Below are 25,926 nucleotides of genomic sequence, written 5' to 3' on the forward strand. Positions count from 1 at the left end.
AAGCCGAGGCCCAGAGAGAGGAAGTAACTGCCCAGGGTCACAAGCGAATGACTGAGCCTGGGTTTGAATTCAGGTCAGTCTGGCTTTGACCCCCTTCACCCGTTACCCTGCCTGCATGTGCCGTCTGAGTCTGCTGGGGTGGACAGAGGACGGCTGGCTCCAATCTGGCCGGCTCCAGTCTGGCCCTCGGAGTGGGGGGGCGGGCTGCAGGCAGCCCCGAGGCTCCACTCCTAGAAGAATTGCTGGAAGCGGCTTTCTATAAGTGGCTACTAGCACTCAGGACCTCCTCACCGAAATCTCCCCTTCCCGCCACTGACTGCTGGGCCAACAATGGCATCTGTGGGACACGGGCACAAAAATAGAAACATGGTCTCCCGCCCACTGGCTCAGGGAGGGGGCCGGGGCGGGCCCAGGCCGGCCCAGGTTGCAGAGCTGGGGGAGAGGGCTTGGCTGGCCTGCCCGCCTCGGCTGGGCTCCCAGAATTCCCAGGATGACATTGGGAAGACTGGGAGCTTGGGGTGGGGGGCAAGGCAGGCCCCTTTCTTTGCCTTTGGGCTCCAGGCTGGGAGGGAAGAGGGAAGTCAGCGTGTGAGTTACCACGCTGATGAGTCAGGCATGAGATGGAAATGTTTGCTGTGGAAACCCTGACTGGGTTTTTCTGGTAACCAGCTGGCCTTCGGCTCGGCCCAAGGGCTCAGAGACCCCAGGGAGCCCAGCCAGCTGAGTTTCCACATGACTCGCGTGCTGTGTGGCCCTGGCCCCTGCCTGCCCCTCTTTGGGCCTCAGCCCCCACCCCCTTCCCAGCCCCCAACTCTACAGGGAGGGACTTGGTGAAAACTGAATTGGGTGATTGGTATGTGAGCCCCGGGAGCACAGCCAGATGTCATGACAAACGTCACCAAGCTCCAGCCTCCTAACCCCCTCACCCTCAGCATGACCCGACCCTGACCTCTACTTCTCTTTTTTAACTTCCTTTGTCCCGAGCCCCACCTGGTTTTGGTTCCCAACCCTGTCTTACTCCCATTTCACAGATGGGGAAACTGAGGCACAGAGAAACTGGGACAGTTACAGAGAGGCAGCAGGAACGGATGTTCACAGGGCTCTTTCCTCCCAGCTCAGGGGCTGCGCTCCCAGTCGCTCTGTCACCTGCAACACTCTCGGCCTGTGGGTACCCACCCAAGGGCAGAGGAGGGATCTCCTCATCTGCAGCAGCCGTGGCACCTCCAAACCATGGGGCCCATCTATTCACCATGTATGGGCCTCAAGGTCTACTCCTCTGTGGGAGGACAGACAGATGGGGCTGGACAGTGATGCACTGTGGGGCAGTCTGGGGAGCGGCAGGATTGAGAGGAAGGACACGGTCCAGGTGAGCTATCCAGGGGTCCAGGCACCCACTCTGGCACCAGGCTGACGTGCACGGGGCGCCTGGCTTCATCACTCACCTTGGCATGTGACCTCCCTGTCTCCGATGGCTGCATCTGTGAAATGGGAGAGTACCTGACCCTGCTTCATGAGAGCACGCGCAACTTTCACAGCACAGGACCGGGCACAGATTAGGTTGAACCACGTGAAATTACTGATATTTGATTGTTGTTTCTTTAAAAGCTTTATCGTGAAAACATTTGCCTGTTTAAAGTGTACAGTTGAGTGGTTTTTATCAAATACACAGAGTTGTGCAATCATATTCGATTGTTCAAGCTAATGCTACACAGGCAACTAAGGTAAGGAAGCTGGGGTGGGTGCATTCTTGATGGTTCAGACAGGTCAGCAGTGCCCGGGCCTTTCCTGACACTGCGGAGGTGGGTCTTCCTTCACTCCGGTTAATTTCAAGTACTGATCAAAATCCTGGAACAAAATGTCAGTTCTGACCTTTAGATTGGTGTTTCATATTTTACCAGAATATGATATTAAATCCAGTATTTAATTCTTCAAGTGTTTAGAATGCATAATATTTTTAAAAATTGATGAAACAAGATATTTCAAAATCCAAAAGTTATAAACCCATTAGAAAACATAAATTAATCAAAAATGTGAACTTATACAAACATAAGTTTGAGATACATCATTCTACTATAAATTAGTATAAAAGTGATTATTCAAAAAATAGGCAACATAAATAGCTCACTAAAATGAAAAAAATTATTTATGAAACATTGAAAATGAAACATTATTTGCTTTTCTGTTGTTGTTTCAAAGAGCAAACTTACAAAGAGTGATTATGGTGTCATTTTTAGGTAACGGAAATATTTCTGGCAGATTTTTCCAGCAGCTGAAACACTCTCTGGCTCTGTGACATCAGTTGGGGAAATGGCCCGGAGATAATTAGAAGTTAAATCTAAAAACTTTCCACTGATGTCTTCATCTTGAAATATCTGTCTCCTTTTTGATAAGTTTGAGGAGATTTGGGGAGGGTCAGCTTTTTGTCTTTTGGAGAGACTGCCAGCTTTTGAGAGCCTCTGGAGTTTGTGTTTCAGTCAAGTGTTTCCATCTGTCTTTGTCCTCGTGAGGACGGGGCTTCTGAGGCCTATACCTGTCTCAGTTTCAGGAGTCACCTGTTCATACTCCGTTGGTTCAGAGAGTCTTTGAGCAGAGCAGGGGTTCTTCTTTCGATAGAAGCTTTGCCTTGTGGATTGCTGTGTTCTTTTTCTTCTTGAGAATAAGGAGGTATAGAAAAACGTGATGGGACAGGATAGCGGTTGAGAGTAGAGGCCTGCCCAGGTCCAGATCTTAGCTCCATACTTACTTGCTGTGTGATGATGGGCAAATGACTTCACCTCTTTGTGCCCCACTTCCTCCTCTGTGAGTGAGAATAACTATGGTACCTACCTCTTCGGGTTGTCGTGGGGATTAAGTGAGTCAATGTGTAAAGCACTTAGAATAGTCCAAGCACTTAGTAAGCACTATATAAGTGTGAGGTATTAATTATTGTTGTTGTCGTTGTTATGAAAGCATTCTAAATGCATACACCATGATCAATTAAAATTTTTAATGCAGTCGGTATCTCTCAAGACATAAATGATTTCAACTTACATTTCTTATAAAATATCAAAATAATGGTATTACTCAACAAAATATGAGTATTTAGTACTTTAAAATAGTAAAGCAAACAGGAATACTGCAAACTGGGGAGGGTTTGATGCCTCAACGCTGTTGCATAGGGACAGAGAAAGGGCACAGGGTACTCTCTAAGTCACACAGGCCTTTGCAGGCCTGGTACACAGCAGGTGCTCTGTGGAAATAATAAACCTCAACTGACTACTGGATAAAGTTCAGGTTCATTGCATTTACTTATTTATTTTCATGGAAAGGCATTTTATTTTATTTTACTTTTTATTTATTTATTTATTTTTTGCGGTTCGCGGGCCTCTCACTGTTGTGGCCTCTCCTGTTGCGGAGCACAGGCTCTGGACGCACAGGCTCAGCGGCCACGGCTCACGGGCCTAGCTGCTCCGTGGCATGTGGGATCTTCCCGGACTGGGGCACGAACCCGTGTCCCCTGCATCGGCAGGCGGACTCTCAACCACTGTGCCACCAGGGAAGCCCAAGGCATTTTATTTTAAATATAGCCGTGTGTACATGTCAATCCCAAACTCCCAATCTATCCCTCCCCGCTACCCTTAAAGAAACATCTCCTTGGATTTGCTGGGACTCATCTCCTTCATTCGTTCAGCAAATATTTTTTCTGGGTACCTCCTGAGGGCCAGGCACTGTGCTGGGCTCTGGGAGACAGGAGTGGACAAGCTGGGCAGGGAGAGTGGAGCAGAAGCTTACAGTAAATGAGTCGTCACTACTGATCTGGTGGCACAGCCTGTGCAATCTGACTGGTCTCTGTATGTGTCTCTCCCCTGCCCCCGTTCCAGGAGGTGTCAGTGCTGGAGCTGACTCTGCAGACATCCAAGCACAATGGCACCCTGCCCCGAGAGGTGCTTCTGGTCCTCAGCACTAACAAGACCATCTTCCTGAAGTTGCAGGCTCCGGGAATCCCACTCCACCTGGCCTACGTGAGTGTGTTACCTCCAGCCCCAGCCTCAGGCACGGGCCTGCTGTCCACGTCTGTGGGCCAGGGTCCCCTACTTCTCGTTTTCATTCTGACATTATTCACCAGGGCCCTGCCTGGTGAATCCCATGGGGCCCTGACAGGGAGAACGCAAAGGGCAACAGAACCTGGGATAAAGAGCCCAAACCTGGAGGTGGGAATCAGGTTGATGTGCAACCCTGGCCAACTCCAATCCCCTCTCATAGCCTCAGTTTTCCCACATGTGCAGTGGGAGAACTGAGGATAGTCCCATAAAATAACCTTGTCACTGTCTTTGAGAAAGTTACAAGACATAAATTTGAAAATATTTAAGTGCAGACGAAAAAGGCCAGGAAGAAACCTAACAATGATGGACTTCCCTGGCCGTCCAGTGGTTAAGACTCCACGCTTCCAATGCAGGGGGCACGGGTTTGATCCCTGGTCAGGGAACTAAGATTCTGCATGCTGCACGGAGTGGCCCCAAACCAAAACCAAACAAAAGAAACCTAACAATGCGTTATGGGTAGTTATGGGGAATTCCCTGGTGAAAAACAAAACAAGACAGTACTCATGGCTGGGGAGTGGGATTCGGAGAGATATGTTTTGTTCTTTAAACTTTGTTGAATTTGCAAGACTTGCTATAATTAGCATGGCCTAAGCTGGAGAAAAATTATTTAAAAAAAAATTCAGATAGTAAGTGTCAGACACATCCACCAGAGAGAGGAGGTCCACTGTCCGGGACCCACAGAAAGGAAGTTCAGGGCTGGAGGAGGTGGGGCGGACCACGGCACTGCCCGCTCCACATGGAAGGCCCTGGGAGGTGATCCCCAGATGCGAGCAGCTGTTGTTTACAGCCAGAGAAAGCAGAGGGGAGGGAGCCAGAGCCCGGGGGAGAGCAAAGATAACAAATGCGAGAGAGACACAGGAAGAAAAATGACAACGGAAAGAGGGCGGGCCTGTTGTGAGAGGAATAGACAGACTCTCAGAGAGACCACAGAGTTCCAGCAGCGGGAGAGAGGAGCTGGGGACCTGAAGAGAGGCCCAGATCCAGGGCTGCCTGGGAGACGGGCCCAGACACGGAGAGAAGTTGAGGGGGTGCGGGACTGGCAGCAGGGGCAGCACAGAGGCAGACGGGGCTGGCCAGCCCGGACGGCCCTGGGAGGGAAGTTGCAAGCCTAACGAAAGCCAACCAGGAGGGCAGAGCCGACCGACCCCACGCGGCACATCCCTCGGCTCCCAGTGCGGGAAAGCGAGATCCTGCCACGGCTCCTCCTTCCTCTCGACTCTCCCCTTTCCCCTTCCCATTCCCGGACGCCCTGGCGGCCCAACCCCGGGATCTAGGCCCGGCGGCGGGGTTCCGGGTGACGCAGGGCCCGTGAAAAGCGCCCGCCCGCCGGGCCGGAAGGTCGCAGCAGCCGCCGGCTCCGACCTCCGCCAAGCCTTCCTTCCCCCTCCCTCCCCCCACCCACGCTAAGAATACACGGCCGGGGGGCCGGGCCGGGGGCGCCTCCGGAGCCGCGCGCGGCCTCGGCCCGCAATTTCCGGAGCCGGGCCCCCGCAGCCAGAGCCGGGACGCTGCTGGAGGGACAGAGAGCCTCACGGGGGCGCAGGCCCCTGTGCCAGACGACTGAGAAACGCCTTGCCCTTTAATCCCATTACATCCCCATTTTACAGAGCTGACCCTGAGGGTCAGATGGGTACAAGTCCCCCCACCCCCAGACTCTCCAGCTCTGATCCACTGCCCCAGCCCTTACATGCGGGCGGCCGCTGGGTTCCTCACCCAGGTGCTCATCGCTTTGCCTCCCTCTTACAGTCCTGCTCCATTCCAGGTGGACCGTTCTATGGTGTCTTGCCTCTTGCCACTGTCAGGCAGTCCCCCTTAGTATCTAGCCTGAAGCCCTTATGCTGCTGCTGCTTCAGCGCAGTGCCTCTGGCTTTGGAGACAGATGGAAAAGGACCTCTCTTGAGTCTGTGGCCCCAACAGCTTCCTCTGAACCCTTTGACTTCACCAGAGTACCTACACCAGGAAGTCTTTCCTATTTCCTTCCCCAGCCCAGCAGAGTCTCTCCTGAGGCGTGGGCAGTGGAGGCAGTGAGGTGCTGGAGCCACCCGGATTCTCATCCCTGCCCATCCAGGGGACGTGTCCTGCTCCTTTGTTTCTTATTAAATAATATGCTCTGTCTTCTGTGTTTCAAATGACTTGAGGCGTGACTAGTTTCTGGATGGTAAGATCCCCCAGAGCAGGGACCACCCCTGTTTGTCCTTCATTCATTCATCCACTTCTTCTCTCTTGCCTTCTCCCTTCCCACGTGCAGGGAGCACCTGCCATGTGCCAGGCATCAGGGAGAAGCTGCCATGTCAGGATCCCAGTGCTGGGCCCAAGGCCCAGCACGAAGTTAGACACATATTCCTCAGTGCCTACTACGTGTCAAGTCCCCTGCAGGGGTGGGCGAGGCAGGCGTTGTCCCTCACAGACCTTAGAGTGTGGGGGGAACAGACAGTGACCACAGATGTCGTTAAGTGTGGGCTGAATGAGGATGCCTATGGCGGGGTGCGAGGGTGATGTTTGGACAGGTGGAGGCACGTGGTTGTGTGTCCATCCAGCTCCCCAGGTGTAGAAAGGAGATGGGCAGATCCGGCTCTGGGGGAGCCCTCGTCAGGGGACTGTGAGCTAACTTCAGGTCCACCAGCCTCAGCACCCTCAGGCCTGGCCTCCTCTGCTCGGCCAAACCGCTGCCTCCTCAGATTAGCTCCTGACCTCCTGCATGGGACAGAGGGGACTCAGGCCCGGGAACAGCACCCTGAGCCTTCACGTATCTCCCCAGAACCCCAACCTGGTCATCTTCCAAGAGCCCGCCAAGGTCAACACCACACAGCTGCCACCCTTCGCTACCAAGGGTGAGCTCCTCAACTGGGCGGATACGAAGGGCCCCATCACCTCTGCTGCTGAGCTGAACAATCCCCAGAGCATCCTCCTCCGTCTGGACCAAGGTCAGCTTCCCCGACAGCCTCTCTGGGTTCAGGACGCGGCTCTGGAGGAATGTGAACTCCTCTGGCTCACTCCTCGGATGTGGACACCGAGGCACTGAGAGGGGATGTGATTTGCCCCAGGTCACACGTAGCAAGTCAGCGCGCTCTCAGGACAGCGGTTACCCCTTCACCAAATGTTAGGTTGAACCATGTGAAATTGCTGCTCTTTGTGAGTTTCTTGAACTATAAAAACAGCTCTTTCTTATTATTTGTGGTGCACCTACTAGGCAGCAAGCCCTATGCTAGGCATCTGGGGACTCTGTGCGGACAGACCCAGACCCTGCCCTCCTGGAGCCGGCCCTGTGGTGGGGAGATGATAATAGATATGTACACAAACAAATTCTATAATTTCAGGTCATGGTAAATTCTATAAGAAAGATAAAAGGGGGATGATGTGCTGGTGGTTACAGGGCTGCATCCCTAGCATTATGCCATGAGTTCATACCTTAAATTAACCCTGTGTTGACAGATGAGGAAACAGAGGCCAGGGACTTCCCCTGGGTCCCTCTGCTGTAAGTGGTGGAGGGGTGATTTGAACCCCGGTCCCCCCATGCCCCTCACTCTTTGCTCCTCCATCCTGCCTCCCCCACCGTTTCTGTGGCTGAGGGTGGGCGTCTGTATTAGATGCCAGGCTGCTCGAGGAGGAGACATAAGTGCGCTTGTCTCCGCAGCCCCGAGGTCACCGTCTTCCTGCAGTCTGGAACCCCACAAGGACATGGGCCACACACTCGAATGGAGCCCTAACGCCCAGGCCTCCGTCCGGGGCTGCCGCTTGGAAGGTGTGGCTGGCCACAAGGAGGCGCACATCCTGAGGGTCCTGCCGGGCCCAGAGGCCTGGTAAGGGTGCCCGCCCCCCCCAGCCCCACCCCTTATAAAGCCCCGCCTCTGTCCAAGCCTCAGCCCCACCCCTGGCCTGGTCAGAGTACTGTCACCCCCACCTATCTCGGGGCCCCGCGCATTTCCTCGTCCACCCCACGGACCCACGACCCACCAGGTTAAGAGCGCAGTCGCTGCCCACCCGACCCCAGGTCTTGCCCCTGCCCCGCAAGTCCAGGTCAAGCACCAACCCTCCACACCCCGTCCCCTGCACCCTGCACTACCGCCCGCTCTGATGCGGGGGTCTGTCTCCCCACAGGCCCCGGACAGTGACCGTGAAGGTGGAGCTGAGCTGTGCTTCGAGGGATCCCGACGCCGCCGTGCTCATCCTTCAGGGTCCACCCTACGTGTCCTGGCTCATCGACGCCAACCACAACATGCAGATCTGGGTGAGACCCCGTTCAGGTCTCCCCAAGGCTCCCCAAAGAAAGAAACCAAACTCCCTGCACCATCGCCCCAGCCCTGAGGCTTTATACGTGATGATCCTTCTGCCCCCAACCTCTCCTTCTGTGCACTATCTATTCTTCCTTCAGACCTTCACCTAGATGTTACCTCCTCCAGGAAGTCTTCCATGATCCCTTAGGGAGGCCCCTAACCCAGCCCACAGGGTCAGGAAAGTTTCCTGGAGAGGTGAACTCCAAGCTGAGTTGAAAGACGAACAGGAACCAGTAGATGAGGGGAGGTGGCCCAGGCAGGGGAAACAGCAGGAGCGAAGGAGAGAGCAGGATCGAGGCCTGGCAGACCCTCACTGGCCTGCAGGTGCCCCCGCCAGGCCGTGTGCCCCCTGACTGTGTCTGTAGCTCCCTGCTCTGCCTCTCTCCCTGTCATTAGACCACTGGTGAATACTCCTTCAAGATCTTTCCGGAGAAGAACATCCCTGGCTTCCACCTCCCAAACACAACCCAAGGCCTGCTGGGGGAGGCCCGGAGGCTCAACGCCAGTGTAGTAGCGTCCTTTGTGGAGCTCCCTCTGGCCAGTGTCGTCTCTCTGAGGGCACCCAGCTGTGGTGAGCACCCGGATCCCTTCCTCGCCCCCCTCCCTTCCCTTGCCCTCCCCTTGGATCTGTAGCCATGCCCAGCTGCTGTGTGTGCCGGGCAAGTTGCGTCCGCTGGTCAGAGCCCCATTTTCCTCACCTGCATCTCGGGGACACTGAGAGTACCTAGCTATAGAAGTGCTTAGTGCTTAAGAGCACAGCGAGCCCGCAGTGACTGTCTGCCGGCTGCCTCTGCTGCCCTGCAGGCAGTGGGCTGCAGCCCTCACCCACACCGGTCCAGACCACCCCTCCCAAGGAGGGCTGCAACCAGGAGCTGCTCCTGTCCCTGATCCAGCCCAAGTGCTCCGACGACGTCATGACGCTGGTACTCAACAAAGACCTCATCTCGGTAAGGGAACTCCTGGCCTCCGGCCCAGCTGACATGGGCAACTGGTCCTTCCTCTAGCCCAAGAATCTTGGGGTCCTAATCCAGGCAGGGGGACAGATCATATCCCTCGGCAAGCGTCAGTTTTTCCACTTGTAAAATGGGGTTGATAATGGTCCCTACCGTGTGGTGAGAATTACATGAGGTCTGACGACCCAGCCAGGTGTGGAACAGTAAGTGCTCAATAAATAGATACTAGGTAGGCGTCCTTATTAATCCTAAATGGAGGCTGAGCTGAGTGGCCACTTAGAATATCTATACAGTATGATCTCTGCCTAACTGAAGAACAAAGATGTTTATTATAAAAATAACACAGGCTTTTTTAAATGTGGAAAAAATTAGAAGAAAATCTCAGTCACCCCATCCAAAGACAATGGCCACCAACAATTTGGTGGATTTCTTTCTGGAATGTTTTCTCTGTGTATTTCTTATACAGTTTAATCATATTGGATGCAATTGTCTGTTTCCTGCTATATTCATTTAATGTATTTTTAAAACTTTGACATATGTACTTAATCATATCACTTTTTGGTTATTTTTTTAACATTGATTTATTTATTTGGCTGCGCTGGGTCTCAGTTGCGGCAGGCGGGCTCTTAGTTGTGGCATGTGGGATCTTTAGTTGAGGCTTGCATGCGGGATCTAGTTCCCTGACCGGGGACTGAACCCGGGCCCCTGGAATTGGGAGCATGGTCTATTAACCTCTGGGCCACCAGGGAAGCCCCAATAACATCACTTTAAAAGCACATCCAATCCCATGATACTGACATGCCATAATTAACTCCTCCTCCCTCGTTAGACATTTGGGTTGTTTCCAATTCTGTAATATTATAAATATGCAGAAAGTGTCATTGTGCATATGAAATTTTTCTTTAAATAGGATTAATTTCTTAGGATAGGTTTCCACATTAGTGAGATTTCTGGGTCAAAATGAGTGAACATTCTGGAAGTTTTGATACATGTTGCCAACCGGCTTTCCAATAGATGATTCCAATTTTCATTGCTGATTAATGAGAACACTTTGACTCTCTCTCTCCCAAAATTATTATTTTTTGTCTAAAAAACTTTTTGCTGATGTGAGAGTGGGAACACTGTGTTCTATTCTTTTTTTTTTGCGGTACGCGGGCCTCTCACTGTTGTGGCCTCTCCCGTTGCGGAGCACAGACTCTGGACGCGCAGGCTCAGCGGCCATGGCTCATGGGCCCAGCCGCTCCGCGTCATGTGGTATCCTCCCGGACCAGGGCACGAACCCGTGTCCCCTGCATCGGCAGGCGGACTCTCAACCACTGCGCCACCAGGGAAGCCCTCTGTTCTTGTTTGAATTCTACTTCTTTGATTAGTAGTGAGTTTGGGCTTGGCTTCGTGCGACTGATAGTAACCAAAGTCTCTGTGTGCGTTGTAACTTGGTATTTTTCTTGATGATTTTTATTAGCTTTTTACATGAAGAAAGACATTTGTGGCCCTTTGTCCATCATTCTTATTGAAACAATCTCTCCCAGTTTGTTAGAGTTCTTTAAATTTTGGCCAGAGGGTTTTTTAATTTTTTGGACATTTGAAAACGTTGGGCCATCCTAGCTGGTCATCTTTTCCTTTGTGATTTTTTTTCTAGTTTTTCCGAGGCAGGAACTCTCTCTGCCAGAGCCTTGACAAGTCATGCACGTTCTCAGGGATTTTTAGAATGACGTTTAACTCTACATTTATGGGGTGTGGGGTATTGGGGCCTAGGTGAAGCTCCACCTGTCTGCGGCCCATCTCCCCCTCCTCCCTTGCCTCTGCATGGCCAAACAGATGTCTGGGAGGTGGAGGGACCAGCGATGGCTGGCATTACTGCTGTCCTGTCCCAAGAGGTCTGGATGTATACACTGTAATCCCTCGATCTTTGAAACATTACACTCCAGTTAAAAAGAATGTTGTAGATCTATAGTATAAATGCGGAAAGATGTCTGTGATTTATTGTTCAGTGAGAAAACCAAACTAAAGCATGAAGGACGGTATGATGCCATTTGTTAAAAATGAGGGGAAAAGAAGGGACTTCCCTGGCGGTCCAGTGATTAAGATTCTGAGCTCCCACTGCAGGGGGAACTAAGATCCCGCATGCCGGGCAGCACGGCCAAAAAAAAAGGAAAAAAGAAACCAACAAAGCCACACAATTTCTCTGAGTATATATGTCTGTAGAGAAAGAAACACTCATGATGTCACAGATCTTATTGCTAAGTACAAAAGTGTTTGTCGAGTACAGGAAAAGTAGTCTTAAATGGTGTGGGATGATGAAAACTAACAAAAATGGGGAAGGGAGCAGATGCATGGCTGTGATTTGGGACCCCTGGGGGGTGGTCAGTCCTTGGTGCTGGGGTGTGATTGACAGGCCCCCGGGAGCCCCGTGCCTCCTGACCGTTCCCCCCACCTCCCACCCCTGGCCCAGACTCTGAGGTGCACCATCACGAGCCTGACCTTCTGGGACTCCAGCTGCCAGGCTGAGGACAGAGATGACCAGCTTGTCTTGCGCAGCGGCTACTCCAGCTGTGGCATGATAGTGACAGAAAATGTGATCAGTAACGAGGTAAGAGCTGTGGTGGGAAAGGTATCAGGGCCGGCTTAATTGGTGCCCCCTGGATCTTCCAGGCTGAGGGGCGTTTGGGAGAGCGGGTATGATGCTCAGTAGGAAGACAAGTTCAGCCATTGGTTGGCTCAGTCTCCCCATCCACAAAAATGGGCGCGTTGGGTGGGATACTCTCTGGGCTCCTTTCTGGCTCTGACCAGCTCCTTGGCTCTGTTCCTGCAGGTGATTGTCAACCTCCTGTCAAGCTCATCACCACAGCAGGTGAGGGATGATCACCGTGCTAACCCATCTGGTCCCGGGGTCCATTCCTGGCCTGGGAGGGAGCAGGCCTCAGGAAACTCAGGCCCTGATCCTGGCAAGCCAATGTGTCTCCAGCGTGCCTCAGTCTCCCCTTCCGTGCAATGGGAGCAGTACTGTTTAGGGTTATGTTCTCAGCCTCTCAAGTCAGAGGGTTCATGAACATATCGGCTGTGCGGCCTTGGGCAAATCACATAAGCTTTCTGGGCCCAAAGGTCCTGTTAATAGTGGCATAGGAAAGGATCCCCATACGGGATGAGCCATCACTGAGAGGACGCATGAAAAGCACTTCACACGGGTCTCGTGCAGAGCAAGTTCTTGATAAATCTCAGTTTGGGGTGGGGGGTGGTTTAAGGTGGTGATGAAGGTCAGGCAACAACTCTGGACTATGACTCCTGCTCCCACCCCTTACCTCCCTGGCTGGGTGCCTCCCCGACTGACCGAGCCCCCCTCCCATCTCCCACAGAAAAAGGTGCAGTGCGTCAACATGGACAGCCTCTCCTTCCAACTGGGCCTCTACCTCAGCCCGCACTTCCTCCAGGCCTCCAGCACCATCGAGCTGGGGCAGCAGGGCTTTGTGCAGGTACTGGACTTGACCTCTTAGGCGTTGCCAACGCCTGGGATTTCTCAGAGCCTTTCTTCCCACCCAATGGAACTTGACTTCCCAGAGGGAGGAGGGAGCCCCCATGGTGCTTGATGGAGGGGAGAGAGCACAGGCAGAGCTCAGACACTGGTTGGAATGTCCCCTCTTCTTCCTCATTTGCTCCAGGCAGGCCTACGACTGTCCTTCCACCGTCAAGGTTCCGGAGCGGGAACTCTAGAATGAGTCTAGCTTAGTTCATGAGAACAGGCAGGGCAGAGCGTTAAGAGTAACTGACCGTGCCTCGTCCCCCTTCCTACCCATGCAGGTGAGCGTGTCCCCATCGATCCCTGAGCTCACAATCCAGCTGGACAGCTGCCAGCTGAACTTGGGGCCTGACATGGAGATCGTGGAACTCATCCAGAGCCAGGCGGCTAAGAGCAGCTGTGTGAGCCTGCTGTCCCCGAGCCCTGGTGGCGACATGCGCTTCAGCTTCCTCCTCCGTGGCTACATGGTGCCCATGCCCACGACTGGCATCCTCAGCTGCACTGTAGCCCTGCGTCTCAGCACTTGGTCCCTGGTGAGTAGGGGCGGGGCTAACCCCAGCTTCAAGGGTGGCTTCCGGGTCTGGAGTTTTCAGGAAGGGATGTGATAGACCATGAGGATGTGGGACCAGTGGGCGAAAGATACAGCCACAGGCAGGCGCGTGGCCTCTGGGTACCAAGGGCACTCTTTCTGCCACCCTACAGCCTTCTGATGGCTGTGTCTTGGACATTGGTAGGGTATGCAGCTGCAACCATTAGCTAGCTATCCATCCATCCATCCATCCATCCATCCATCCCACCCAGTCACCTATCCATCTTCCCACTATCCCATCCAGTCATCCATTTATCAGTTGCTACTTCTCACCATCCCACCCAGTCATTCATCCACAGTCCTTCCATCAGCCCAGTCCCCCAGCCAGCCAGCCATACATCAATCTCTCTACGCTCCCACCCAGTCATACATCAATCTCTCCACCCAGGAATCCATCCGCCCACCCATCTATCCATGTAGTATGATCACCAGTGTAATCTCAACAAACAGGAGGCCTCGGGGAAGAGGGTTAGTACAAAGGACACAAAGTTCTGATCTTCTGCACTTACTGGTCACGTTTCACCCTCCGGTGGATACTGTTCTCAGACACTCAGCCCCGGGCACACTCACACAGTCATCCCCAGGCCCTTGCACTCAGAAGCGTCTCCAGGATTAAAAGCCTCTCTGGTTGTATGAAGCTGGAGAAGCCCCTGAGGCTGCTCCTGAGTGGGCCTCTCCCCCAGCCACAGTGAGCCTGGGCCTCTGGGCTGACCTGGCTCCTCTCACCCAGGCATTCACAAGGGTGATGGACACAGTGCCCCCATCATCCTCACGGGAGCTGGGGCCCTCTCAGCAACTCACAAGAACCATTCCAGCAGCAGCCAGAAGGTGGTGGAGACAGGGCTCAGAGTCAAGGCCCCAGGGTGGGCTGTGACAGGCCAGGGCCACAGAGGCAGGGAGTAAGCCTGGAAGCTGCTGTCGAAGGCTGTGTCACACACTGTGTCCTCTTCCTCCCCAAGGACGTCCAGAGGACTGTCTCCACACGCCTGAACATTGTCAGCCCTGGCCTGCATGGTGAGTTCTAAGTCTCTCCAGGGTTCCAGGGGCTGAGGTCAGAGTGGGGCACGATGGACGGCCCAGAGGGATGGGTCTAGGCACACAGCAGGGAGGACCCCAGAGAGTAGGGTCCACAGCTGCATCTTCCAGATGGAGAGCCTTTGTTCGTGACCACCCCATGGGCCCGGGTTCCAGGCCTTTGGTTCTTCTTGATCCCCAAGGTTGCTGGCTGACCTTGCTGGGGGGCGGGGGATGGGGCCTCCTAGGATGAGACTTGGGGCAGCACTGACCTCACCTTCCTTAAGGCCCCTACTGTGGAGGGTACGCCTCAGCCCTCAGCCCAGCTCCCTCCAGCCTGGGCAGAAGAGTCCCTGACACTGAAGGCAGAGGTGGGAGAGGCATCTGCCTCTTTGCCATCCCACCTGGGCCTGGATGGAGCCCCTACACCCAGCCTGCAACCAACAGGGCAGGCTAATGACCCCATTGCAGGGATGGGAACTCAGAGGCCTAAGGGGAGGCTGCCTGGCCCATAGTCACACAGGGATCGGGAGTGTGGAAAGAGTGAAGGTTGGGAAAACCCAAGAGCAGAGCTGAAGAGCCCTCAGAGGTGCTCCGGCTTATCCCTACCATGGTATAGGGCTCAGAGAGGGGCAGGCACTGACTTAAGGGCACACAGCGGGACTGTGGACTCTCCGGCCCCACTCACACTTTGCTCAGATTATACCATGCATCCTCCCTAAAAATGCATCTCTACCAGCCTTGGGAGGCAGAGGCATGGCCCAAAGGCCTGGCTGGGCCCTCCGGGTGGATGGTCATAGCAACCACGGCTTAGTGTCAGGCGTGGGTGTGATGAACCCATTTGCTAGGTGAGGAAACTGGGGTTCAGAGAAGTCAGGGTCAGTAGCTGAGCTGAGACTGGCAGCGAAGCCTGTGCTCCTGGCCAGCACAACAGGGTAGGGGGGCAGGGAGGGGGCGGCAGTGCTGACCACAGCTGTCCTGCCCTTGGTTGCGCAGACAAAGGCCTCGTCCTGCCCGCCGTGCTGGGCATCACCTTTGGCGCCTTCCTCATCGGGGCCCTGCTCACCGCCGCGCTCTGGTACATCTACTTGCACACGCGTGAGTATCCCAGGCCCCCACGATGAGTGCTCAGGACCCCTCCACCACCACCTGGGGGAGCCCGGCGAAGCCTCTGCGGGAGTGGGGAGCCCTGGCCGGGGCCCTGACCTCCGCCCCTGCCCCCAGGTCACCCCGGCAAGCGGGAGCCCGTGGTGGCGGTGGCTGCCCCGGCCTCCTCGGAGAGCAGTAGCACCAACCACAGCATCGGGAGCACCCAGAGCACCCCCTGCTCCACCAGCAGCATGGCGTAGTGCCCAGCCCGGAGTCCTGGGGGCCGCCCAGCCAGCCCTCGCCCAACAGGAGAGACTGAGCAGCCACCAGCTGGGAACCAGTGGCCACGAACTTATCCTGGGACCCCAACCCCTCCACTCGAGCAAGGATGGACAAGGCCCTCTGTGCCCACCCCTCCTGCCTCCCTCTCCAAGGCCTGCTGCCAGTGGGGGCACCAGCTTGGAACACCTTGGCGTCCCCCCACCCCAGCACGAACCTTCAAACCCAGTGGGCCTGGGGTACGGCTGCCCAGCACCACGGAGAGAGAGTCCGCTGCGCTATATGTCCACATTGCTGTAGCAACCCAAGTCCCTGTAATTTTAACCTGGACCCAGTACTCGGTGACGCGGGCTGGGCAGGAGCTGAGAACTCCAAAACGGACTCAGCCCAGCCCACCCAGGCTGACGGCGCCTCCTCCATGGAAACAGCCAGCCCAGAGCCACCCGGACCTGCTCCCATCGGCCTCTACATCTGGACTGGCCCAACTTTGGCGGGGGAAACAGAAGCCTAGCGGCGCCCAGCCTGGGAGTGAGTGGGGGAGCCTAGCTCCTCCCTGCAACTGTCACACAGAGACCCCCCACCGGGCAGCCAGGCTGCCTGTCCTGGGCCCACCCCTATATACTCACCACCAATAAATCAGACCATGAAACCAGTGCTGGGCTGGGCTGAGAGAAGGATAGTGGCACCTAAACTGGGGTTGCGGGGGGAGACAGTTCTGGGTTCAAATCCTGGACCTGCCACTTATTGGCTGTGTGACCGTAGGCAGGTCCCATGGCTTCTTTAAGCCAGGCACAGTTCCCTTATCTGTAAAACGGGTATGAGAATTTGCGATCACAAGGTCTCTCTGCGAGGAGGTCTGCAAAGTGGTGCATGGCACGTGGTCAACGGACATCAATCCATTCTTCTCATTTCACAGACAGGCCACCTGAGGCTCAGAGGGAGGGGGGGGGCTTGTCCCAAGCCACAAAGCCCAGGCTCCTACACAACCCAGTTCCTGTACCAGCTGTAGCCCCCAGCCCCCTACTGTCTGCCGAGGGAGCTAGAAGTCAAGAGTCAATCAAATGTTCAGCCAATGCTTTTTTTTAAAAAAAAAAAGTTAAAGGCTTTAAATCACTCCAGCCCCCCTCTGCCCCAACGGGGCCCCAGGCAAGGACCCTCTCCCCTCCCAGAAGGCCACTGGGAGGAGGAAATCTATCAACCAGCAGCCAGTATCCGGCAGGACCCCAGGCTAGGTCAGGCAGTTTACCCGATCAGCTGCGCCTGAGGCAGGAAGCAGACAGGGTGGGAGGGGAGGTGGGCTGGAGGCTCAGGTCTACTCCAACAGCCAGAGAACTAGGAAGGAGAGGCCAGGGGCACCTGAGGCTCAGAGACAGATCTCAGCTTCCTGCCCCCGGCCCTCTATTTCACCGCTCAGAGCCCAAGTCCCTGGGGCCAGTCTAGACAGAACGAGGAAGGCACGAAAAGCACGTGATTTAGTTCATGGCGAAATGCAGGGCAGGTGTGGGGGAAGCCCACCTCCAGCCCCACTGCCTTGGCTACTGGGACAGGGAGGGCTCCAGCAGCTTCAGCACGCCACCCACCAGGTGCAGGCTGCCTGTGACCAGCACGTGGATGGCAGCAGCCTCCTGGAGGACGACGGCCCCACTGCCTGCCACAGGGTGGGCAAAGAGGACCCGTGGGGGACTGGGTGGCTGAAAGACAGGGTCCCGGCCTTGACTGATCCACTGCAAGGCGTGGGAAATGCAGCTGAAGACAAGGGAGCTGGCGCTGTGGGTGTGGGCTGGGCGGGGTGCCAGCAGCAGGGGTGCAGGCCCACCAGGCTCCGGGCTGGCCTGGTCCTCGTGCAGGCGGCTCCAGTGTTGCTGGTGTGCAAGGCAGCGGAGCAGCACCTGGTCCAGGGTCACTGTGAAGTTCTGTTGGTCTGCGGGGCACAGGGACGGGCGCGTCAGCGAGGCAGCCGAGGGTCGGGGAGGGGGAAGCACGCTGTGAGCACCTGCGCAATGCCAGGTTTATACAAGCATCATCCGTCCTTACAGTGGGTGCTATGAGGAAACCGGGGCTCAGGAAGTTCAGTGATTGCCCATCATCACAGAGCTGGTGAGAAACAGGGCCAGGCAGTTTAGCTTCTAAGCTGGGGCTTCTGCCTACCAAGCACATCTTTCTGCCCTAGCCTTACTGCCTTCATCTGTAAAACAGACAGGAGCCATCACCAGGTGGGCATAAGTATTTCTACAAATGCAGACTCCCGCACTGTCCCCACACAGTCTGATGTGGGGCCTCGGGATCTGTATTTTTTAGATTATTTCAAAAAAAACTTTTAACATGATCCACAGTAAAAAAAATACATTTTACAGTGGCAACCCAGTACTCACATATGTGTACATATATGTTTGGAACAGAATCTTCATCAAATAATACCTACCCTTAACTTTGTGCGAGACACACTGACACTCTCTTCTCTATTTTATTTAAAATTTAAAATGCTGGTTGAGACCCACTAAACTGACTTCAAGAACCATCCCTGGGTTGTAACCTGCATTTTGAAAAATAGTTTCACCAACAATTCTCTTTTCAGTATTGCAGTCACGTGCAAAACTCACAATGTACCAAAGGTTATTTATTTATACGATAAAACAAACCTAGTTCCTACCCAAGACCTTCAGTTCAAAAGCGCTCACCGTCACCAACAGAGCAATCCACCTCAGGGCCCTCCGCCCCCCGCCCACCGGAGGGACCAGGCCTGTCACCTCTCACCTGCGTTGTCCGTGGATGACACCTCTGTCAGGTTAGGGCAGAAAACGGTATAGTCAAACTGGCAGGGCTAGAAGGCCAAGGGGAGAAGCTCAGTGTCAGAGCCCTGAGAGGATGCCCCCTATCCCAACTTCCACACAGCACCCCCGGAGTCCACATACACGTCCCCATCTCTGGAGATGCCCCCCCACCAGCTGAACTGGAGTGATGTTGCATAAACCGAGCCACAACACTTCCGTGTCCCCCATCTACCTCAATATACCCTGCCTGGCCTGTGGCCTGGGCCGCATGGCCCCACACAGATGGGGAGACAGAGGCTGGAGCGGGGGGCTGCATTTGCTTAAGGTGACCCAGCTACTGAGCACAAAGGATATGAAGAACAGCCTCAGCATCCTGGTCTGTGAAATGGGAAACAATCACTAGGAACCATTTCAGCCCTGACAGTCTAGGGTAGGCTCAGTTTCCCTGGGCAGAGGAGGGCCCCTCCCTATATGCTCTATAGCCCAGTGACTCCTTAAACGGAACTTTAGAAGCAGGTATCCTAGTAGCAGCCCTGTTCTATGGAGAGGCAAACTGAGGCTCAGAAATGCCATCTCTTATCCAGGGTCACATGCTAGCGGCTCAAAGGGCCTGACAGGTGAATCCAGAGCCTGCGCCTTACACGACTCACCTGGTCCTCACTGTAATCCTGGGCTGGAGTGTGACCATGGAGGAGAATGAGTACAATGACCTGTGACTTGACTTCCCTGTGCCCAGTGCTTTCACATTTAATCCTCAGTACAATTCAGGGGGGAGAGGAAAAATCACTCCCATTCTACAGTTGAGGAAACAGAGGCTCAGGGATGAAGGCACCGCTGCTGGGGGTCAAAGCCAGAACCAGGGCTGGGTTGCCTGCTGTCCATCCCCCAGGCAGCCCCTCACCTGCAGCAGCTTCAGCAGGGCCGCGGAATCCCGGTCCCCAGTGGAGTTGAAGAGCAAGACACGCACCTCAGACCCGCTGTGTGAGTGGTGAGGAGCGGGGGGAGAGGAGGGTCAGAGCGGCGCCTCCCACCCCTTCTCCCATCCTTCCTCCAAAAACTTCCCGCCTCCCTACTGTCCCAGTCCGACCCCGTCCCTGCGACCCGCCCCATCCTTCCCCGAGGCCCCGCCCCTCCCCAATGGCCCAGTCCTGCCCGGGGCCCCGCTCCATCCTTCCTCAAAGTTCCTCCCCTCTCCACTGGCCAAGTCCCGCCTCCGTCCCCGGTCCCTCCCCATTCTTACCCGAGGTCCCGCCCCAGCCCCGCTTCTGTCCGCAGCTCACCCGCCCGGCCTCTCATGGCTTTGCAGCGCCTGGCGGAACCAGCGCACGCAGGCCTGCATGCTGCTGGTGGTGTGCGCCCCGTCCAGGTACCAAGTGAGGGGGCCCCGCCGCAGCAACTGCGTCCGGCCCGGCCACTCCGTGTCCCGAAGCCCTGGGGGAGGGGAGCAAGGTAGTCCTACAGCGGCAGCCGCGAGGCTGCCCTTCTACATCCTCCCACTCCAGTCCTCAACTCGCACACACTACCCGCCCCCGCTGCTGGCCGCTCTGACAGCCCAGGAGCCTCTTACTGGGCACTAGCCACTGGGATCAGCTCTTTGGCTGCCTCATCTGGTGGAATCATCCAGGCGGCCCTGAGAGGGGGCTGCTCTCGTATATCAGTCCCAAGTTTCAGGCAGAGAACCCTTAGCTCAGAGAGATTAGGTCACAGAGCAAGTGACACTTGGGGTTGGGATGTAATCCACCTAGCTCCAGGACTGTGTCATGGCCCTGACACATGGCCCAGCACACAGTGGGCACACTGGAACCAACTGCTGAAGGGGCTTAACAGCCACGAGGACCTACTGTGTGCTGAAGGCCTCGGGGGCAAGCAAGAAGCTTGGCAATATCGCCGTCCTCAAGAACCTCATGGTCTTGTGATGATGGTGACAAGGATGGTAGTTTGACAGCTACCAGTGGCTGGGCACTTTATGCCGTATCTGCCAGGCTCTGGACTCAGCCCCTTAGTGATGTCACCTCACAGTGCGCCCTATCATCGTCTCATTTGGCAGGTGGGGAAATGGGCTCAGAGAGAGTTCATGAACTCAAGGTGTGGGAAGCTCACTGACTTCAGTCCTTTCTCTTAAGGCACCATCTTGAATTGTCCCCACCCCTCAAACAGGAGACCAAAAGAAACATCTGAAGCAGCCTGGCTGGGCAGGAAGGTCCAACTCACCATGCTGCATGTGGGACGTGGGCTGGAACACAGGTGCCAGGGGCAGCTGCCCCAGGAGGCTTGGCCTGGACGCCTTCAGCTCTCCAGTATCTGGGAAGGGAGAGGGAGGGCTGTGTGGGACTCAGTGTGCTCAGGCCTCACCTAAGGGCCCTCAGAGGCAGGTTCCACGTGTCCCCTGCCCACCCACTCACCTGCCCACTTACCCCGGTAGCCCTTCTGCTGTAGCCAGCAGCGAGCCAGCTGCAAGGCCAAGGCGGCGTTGGCCTGCTGGTGCTCCCCCTCCAGGCCCAGGGTCAGCAGCGGCCCCCCTTCCTCCAGGGCTTCTAGTGGTGGGCACAGGTAGAGGGGACACTACAGAGGAGATGGGCAGCAGCTGGTCAGGGGAGCTGCTGCTGCCTCCTCGGCCAGCAGGCCCTCCCTGATGCCATCAGCCCTTCCATCTTTCCCCATCAACCACAACCCACCAAGTCCTGTTCCTAGAACCGAGATGTCCTCCAGCTGGACGAGCACAGATGAGCAAACTGAGGCCCCAAAGGGTAAAGTACCTCCCCAGTCAGCCAACCCCCACCCAGCTGTCCCAATCAGACTCACTGAGATCTGCTGAGCACGGTCCCTCAGCACTGCCAGGGGCCCGTCAGGCTGGAGCACAGTGAAGGCGGGGACGCCACACTGTGGAGGACACGGAGAGTGAGCCCAGGGTCCTCCGTCTCCCATCACTGGCCCCCACATCCCTGGTTCTGGATGGCCCACTCAGCCTTCCCCCCCATCAAACCTTTGGGGACCCCTCGATGGGGAAACTAAGGCCAGAGATGGGGCTCAACTTGTTCCAGTCCCATGCAGAGCTGGGACGAGAACCCAGACCCCACTGACGCCCAAGACCTCGTCCTGAGTCAGGAGGATACAAATAACCGTGCCACACCCGCCCCCACTTCCCTGAATCTTGGGGCCTGGGCCATCCATGTACCTCCCTCCCCAGAGCTGCCTGGTCACCTTAAAAATGCCCCCTTTCTGCCATGCGATCTTCTCCATCGTGTCCCCCAGAAGGCCAGTGTGGTCGATGCCAAGAGAGGAGACCCCACACACCACAGGCTTCCTGGGGGAAATGAAAGAGCCATGATGCCCTGGACCCCGGCCACCGGGCTCCCGGCCACCATCCCTCTCCTCAAGCCGCTCCCCCTCACTTGACGATGTTGGTGCAGTCGTAAGCCCCGCCGATGCCCACTTCCATCACTGCCAGGTCCACCTGAAGAGGATCAGAGGGCATGGCAGGGGGTACAGGGGCTCCCGAATACCACACAGGAGCCCCTAGTCTGCTGAGATTCCCCTTCCCAAGGCCTGGGACACAGGGTTCTGGGGAGTGGTGGGCACACACACCTTCTCTTGGAGGAAGACATGGAAGGCCATGAGTGTGAGGAAGCGGAAGTAGCCAGGCATGGAGACACAGCTGCTGTCATCCTGTGGACAGGATCACATCAGAGCTCGGGGCCCCTGCAGCCTCTGCCCTGGGGAAGATGGTGTCCCGGGATGTGCAGTGCCCTCTGGGTCTACCCACCCACTCCGGGCCCCTTACCCTGCCCACCCACAAGCCCTCTGGCATGGGCACCTTGGTCTCCTCCAGCCGGTGGTAGAGGCGCCAGAAGTGCTTGGTGAAGAGCTCGGGGCTTATGGGCTGCCCATTGATTCGGATCCGCTCACGCACCTGCACCAGGTGGGGAGAGCTACCGAGAGACATAGGGTCATCAGGACTCCCTTCCCAAGACCCCCAGGCTGTCCCCCTCCCCACAGTCAGACCTGTCTTTCAGAGAAACAAATCTAACTATGTCATTGCCCTACTGAAAACCCTTCTGTCGCTTCCCCCTGCCCTTTAGAGTCCCAGCTCCACATCTCAGCCTACCAGGCCCCGGCGGTTCTCATGCCACTGGCCTCACCTCTCACACATCCCTTGGTAGTTCCCTGTGCCCCAGCCACTCTGGACTATTATTAGTTCCTCCAGCTCCCCCCCACCAAAATTTTCTAACTCCAGGCCTATACACATGTCTACTCCACAGGTCTCAACTAAGACGGCTCCTCCAAAAAAGAGAAAGGACCCCACCCCACCAGATTGCTCAGGCATGCTCTCTGGGCTCCCACAGCCCCCCATGCTTCCCCCATCCCACATCGATCAGTAACTCGGCCAACATCTGCCCCCATAATGTCTGTCTTCCTGCCCTTGAGGGCAAGGCCCCATCTGCTGTGTTCAAGCTGCATTCCCAGACTGGCCCATGAGGCCACATGGGCCCAAGTCAAAGGCTGGGTTTTTACCCCAAACATTATTTTGGAAGAGAGATTGTTGGCTTATATTTAAATCCTCAAAGGCCCTCTGGTATTATGAATCCACTCCATTTCTTTAATTTGAATGAAGAACTGCTGAAGGAAAACACATTGGTCTGAGATGACCTCAGTCAGCAGGTTTCAGATGCTTACAGAGGTCACTTGACAGAACGGGTGAAATAAAAGGAGGCAAAACTCTTGAAAGCCCCAAGCTTAAGGACCAAATCCTGAGCAATCTACCATCGTGTGAATCCCACTGCTCTACCGCTGACAGGCTTAAGAAGGCAGGTACAGCTCCAGGGAAGGGAGACCCATGTCTAATCACCCTGCCCCCCCATCCTCTGGTGTGAGTTTAGATGCCTGAATGCAACCAAGAGGGGGTGCTGCCTGGAGGGCAAAGCAGCAGCTGAGGCTGGCACAGCAGAAGGGCTCCCTTCCGCTGCTCACCAGGGAGGTCTCAACAGAGCTGTCATAAACTACGCTTATTGTTTAAGCCCTTACTAGCCTGGTTTTCTGCTCCTTATGGCAAAGATGCCCTAGTTGATAAATATTTCTATGTGATTTAAAAACTGTATAAGGAATTTAAGTTAATAAAAAGATATCTGAGGGACTTCCTTGGTGGTCCAGTGGTTAAGACTCTGCACTTCCAAAGCAGGGGGCATGGTTCGATCCCTGGCTGGGGAATTAATTAATCCTGCATGCCGCTAAGCGTGGCCAAATAAATAAAAAGATATCTGACAATTCCAGCTGTGTATTTCGTTTATCCATTCAAGTTGCTGCCCCCCTCCCCAATTTCTTTCCATTATGAAAATTAAAGATTGCCATAAACTTGGGCTAACTGGTAAATGCTAATTGAATGTTTGTTGAATGAATGAACACTAGGCAGAGAGACATGCAGCTGAGCTGCTGGGGGTGACCCTGGCCCTGAGGTGCTGGCTGGTTCCAGACCCCCCAGAGAGCTAGGAGACACCACACCCCTCTGTACCTCAGTACCTAAAGAATCCCGTCTTCAGGCCATAGCTTCGGAGGATACGTTCAGTGAAGGCACAGGTGGAGCCCTAGAAAGGAAAGGTCTTGTCTGGGCAGGTCCCCCACCCCCACCCCACCAAGTGCACGTCCTACCCCTGGGTCCTGTGGCTCGCCTTCCCCTTGGTCCCAGTGATGTGAATGATGTTCAGTTGGTCCAAGTCCTCCACCTAGGACAGACGGACAAGGTCCCCGCCTCAGCCACAGGACTCACAGACAGATGGGAACGGGGGGTGGTCAGAGGCCCTCCCCACCTTACCTGCAGCCCACTCCGTGCCAAGTACAGCCTCATGGCTTCCAGCTGTGTCTGGGGGTCACCCCGCTGGCGCTTCACCTGCTCCAAGCAGTTGGCGTTGGTCTGCAGGGTGTTGAGTGTGCGCACGGCATCCTGGCAATGAGTCCCCAGGTGGCAGGTTAAGGCTCATTAGGGATCCATAGGGACAGGGGAAGCCAGCATACCAGTGGCCAGGCCAGGGGCCAGGCCTGCCGTGCCAGCCCTGTTTCCCCAGCCTAGAGGTTAGGCACCGGTGAGAAAGAAGTGGCATCTTTCCAGTTCTAGCAGAAATGGGAGCCTGGGGCAGTTCAGACCCACCCAGGGAGTGTCAGGCAAAGCAGGCAAAATGACTAACGGGACTATCCTTGCTTCCTGTTCGGCCTCCCCAGGCTTCACTCTCAGGCTTTTGCCCTCATTCTCTCCATGGTCCACCACTATGTTGGGCCCCTCTTAGGGCAGGGCCAGAACTATAGAAGGGTGGGGTCTTAGAACAGAAGGGTGGGGTCTTAGAACTGAAGGGATTAGAACTAGGAATTCCTGGAGGCTTCCATGCCCAGGATTGGGCATGAGGATTGGGGTTCCACATTCTGACCCAGAGAAGAGTTGCTTGAAGCAACCACATGGGGAAGAGGAGTCTCAGGGGGAGGAAGGGTTTGTCAGGGTCACTCAGACAAGAAGGCAAGTAGGTATAACCTCAGGACTATACTATACTTCCACTTGGGGTGGGGGTGGAAGTGGGGGTGATGTTTATTTCCCCTCAGGGCCTCAGTGGCTGGTTGGAGGACCCACTCTCATCACACCGGTGCCACCTGCCTGGCCAGCATCAGGTTCTGGTCTCTGGCAACTGGCCCCTGGCACAGAGCCAGGAGGAAGCTTTCTGTTTTCCAGATTCTTGCACCACCCCCACTGCTCCGAGTCCTGCCTGCTCCCCACTTCCAGGCACCTGGATCTTCATCTCCTGAATCCTAGAGACGCCAACCCAGACCTATACTCTGGATCTCCCAAGTCTGAACTCCTGAATCCCTTTCCCCTCCCCCACCCCAACTGCTGGTTCTGAGTCCGGAGACACTGGAACTCCAGAACCTCAGCTGAGCCACTGGATCTCTTGGTCCTATCACACGGCGTCCCTTCCCACTCTCTAACGCGGTACACTTCAGCCTCAGAATTCCCAAATCCGGTACCCCGGGTCCAACTTCCTGGTGCCTGTCCCCACCTCCGAAATCCAGGATGTCCCCGCCCCCCCGAGTCCCCCAGTCCCAGGCTCTTGGCCCCTCTCTCAGCTGGCGGAGGCCAGATGCCAAGCGCCTCAGGCCCGGCTCACGTGTCATTGCAGGACCTCCCTCCAATACCTGATACTCCATGCCGGGCTCCTGCGGCGCAGGCCACGCGCTCAATACTCGCCTCGCTGCGACCCCGGTTGTTGCACCACGCGAAGAAACCGCTGCCAGGAAGAGAGCCGCGCGCAGGTGGCAGCGTGCCCGCGACATAGTAGAGATGCAACCGGCGGCACGCTAGGCCCGGACCGAATACGCCCCGCCCC

At 55.6% G+C, this 25,926-nt stretch overlaps 2 protein-coding genes across 5 annotated transcripts in view; one reads left to right on the forward strand and one right to left on the reverse strand.

Annotated features, from left to right (window-relative positions):
- The window catches only part of ENG (endoglin), a 29,713-nt gene extending 13,266 nt beyond the window's left edge, over positions 1 to 16,447 (forward strand). Inside the window, exons 3-15 of one of the 2 annotated variants that reach the window (XM_027104771.1) lie at positions 3,861 to 4,001; positions 6,841 to 7,006; positions 7,717 to 7,882; positions 8,181 to 8,310; positions 8,753 to 8,927; positions 9,161 to 9,303; positions 11,762 to 11,899; positions 12,122 to 12,160; positions 12,663 to 12,779; positions 13,105 to 13,356; positions 14,372 to 14,426; positions 15,423 to 15,524; positions 15,651 to 16,447. In XM_027104771.1, the coding sequence (XP_026960572.1) occupies positions 3,861 to 4,001; positions 6,841 to 7,006; positions 7,717 to 7,882; positions 8,181 to 8,310; positions 8,753 to 8,927; positions 9,161 to 9,303; positions 11,762 to 11,899; positions 12,122 to 12,160; positions 12,663 to 12,779; positions 13,105 to 13,356; positions 14,372 to 14,426; positions 15,423 to 15,524; positions 15,651 to 15,775 (1,749 nt within the window). In that variant the 3' untranslated portion in view covers positions 15,776 to 16,447. Of the gene's footprint in view, positions 1 to 3,860; positions 4,002 to 4,477; positions 5,111 to 6,840; positions 7,007 to 7,716; positions 7,883 to 8,180; positions 8,311 to 8,752; positions 8,928 to 9,160; positions 9,304 to 11,761; positions 11,900 to 12,121; positions 12,161 to 12,662; positions 12,780 to 13,104; positions 13,357 to 14,371; positions 14,427 to 15,422; positions 15,525 to 15,650 lie in introns of those variants that run through there. The other variant, XM_027104770.1, reaches the window with a different exon arrangement.
- Positions 16,448 to 16,858: 411 nt separating this feature from the next.
- On the reverse strand, positions 16,859 to 25,926 carry FPGS (folylpolyglutamate synthase). Of its 3 annotated transcripts, none has more exons than XM_027104772.1 (15): positions 25,736 to 25,926; positions 24,372 to 24,500; positions 24,229 to 24,282; positions 24,080 to 24,144; positions 22,380 to 22,494; positions 22,151 to 22,231; positions 21,958 to 22,019; positions 21,767 to 21,869; positions 21,368 to 21,445; positions 20,980 to 21,127; positions 20,777 to 20,866; positions 19,846 to 19,996; positions 19,467 to 19,542; positions 18,549 to 18,615; positions 16,859 to 17,715 (listed from the first exon to the last, which is right to left on the reverse strand). In XM_027104772.1, the coding sequence occupies exons 1-15, from the start codon at positions 25,871 to 25,873 to the stop codon at positions 17,330 to 17,332; spliced, it is 1,743 nt and encodes a 580-aa protein (XP_026960573.1). In that variant the 5' UTR covers positions 25,874 to 25,926; the 3' UTR covers positions 16,859 to 17,329. The 3 variants fall into 3 exon arrangements, 2 of the variants coding, with proteins under 2 accessions (XP_026960573.1, XP_026960574.1); XR_003432490.1 differs by lacking the exon at positions 16,859 to 17,715 and adding an exon at positions 19,216 to 19,359 and having other exon boundaries at positions 25,736 to 25,898; XM_027104773.1 differs by lacking the exon at positions 24,080 to 24,144 and having other exon boundaries at positions 24,209 to 24,282; positions 25,736 to 25,898.

The sequence above is a fragment of the Aethalodelphis obliquidens genome, unplaced genomic scaffold, assembly GCF_003676395.1.
Source record: "Aethalodelphis obliquidens isolate GAN/ISIS:26980383/991018 unplaced genomic scaffold, ASM367639v1 scaffold7, whole genome shotgun sequence".
NCBI lineage: Eukaryota > Metazoa > Chordata > Mammalia > Artiodactyla > Delphinidae > Aethalodelphis > Aethalodelphis obliquidens.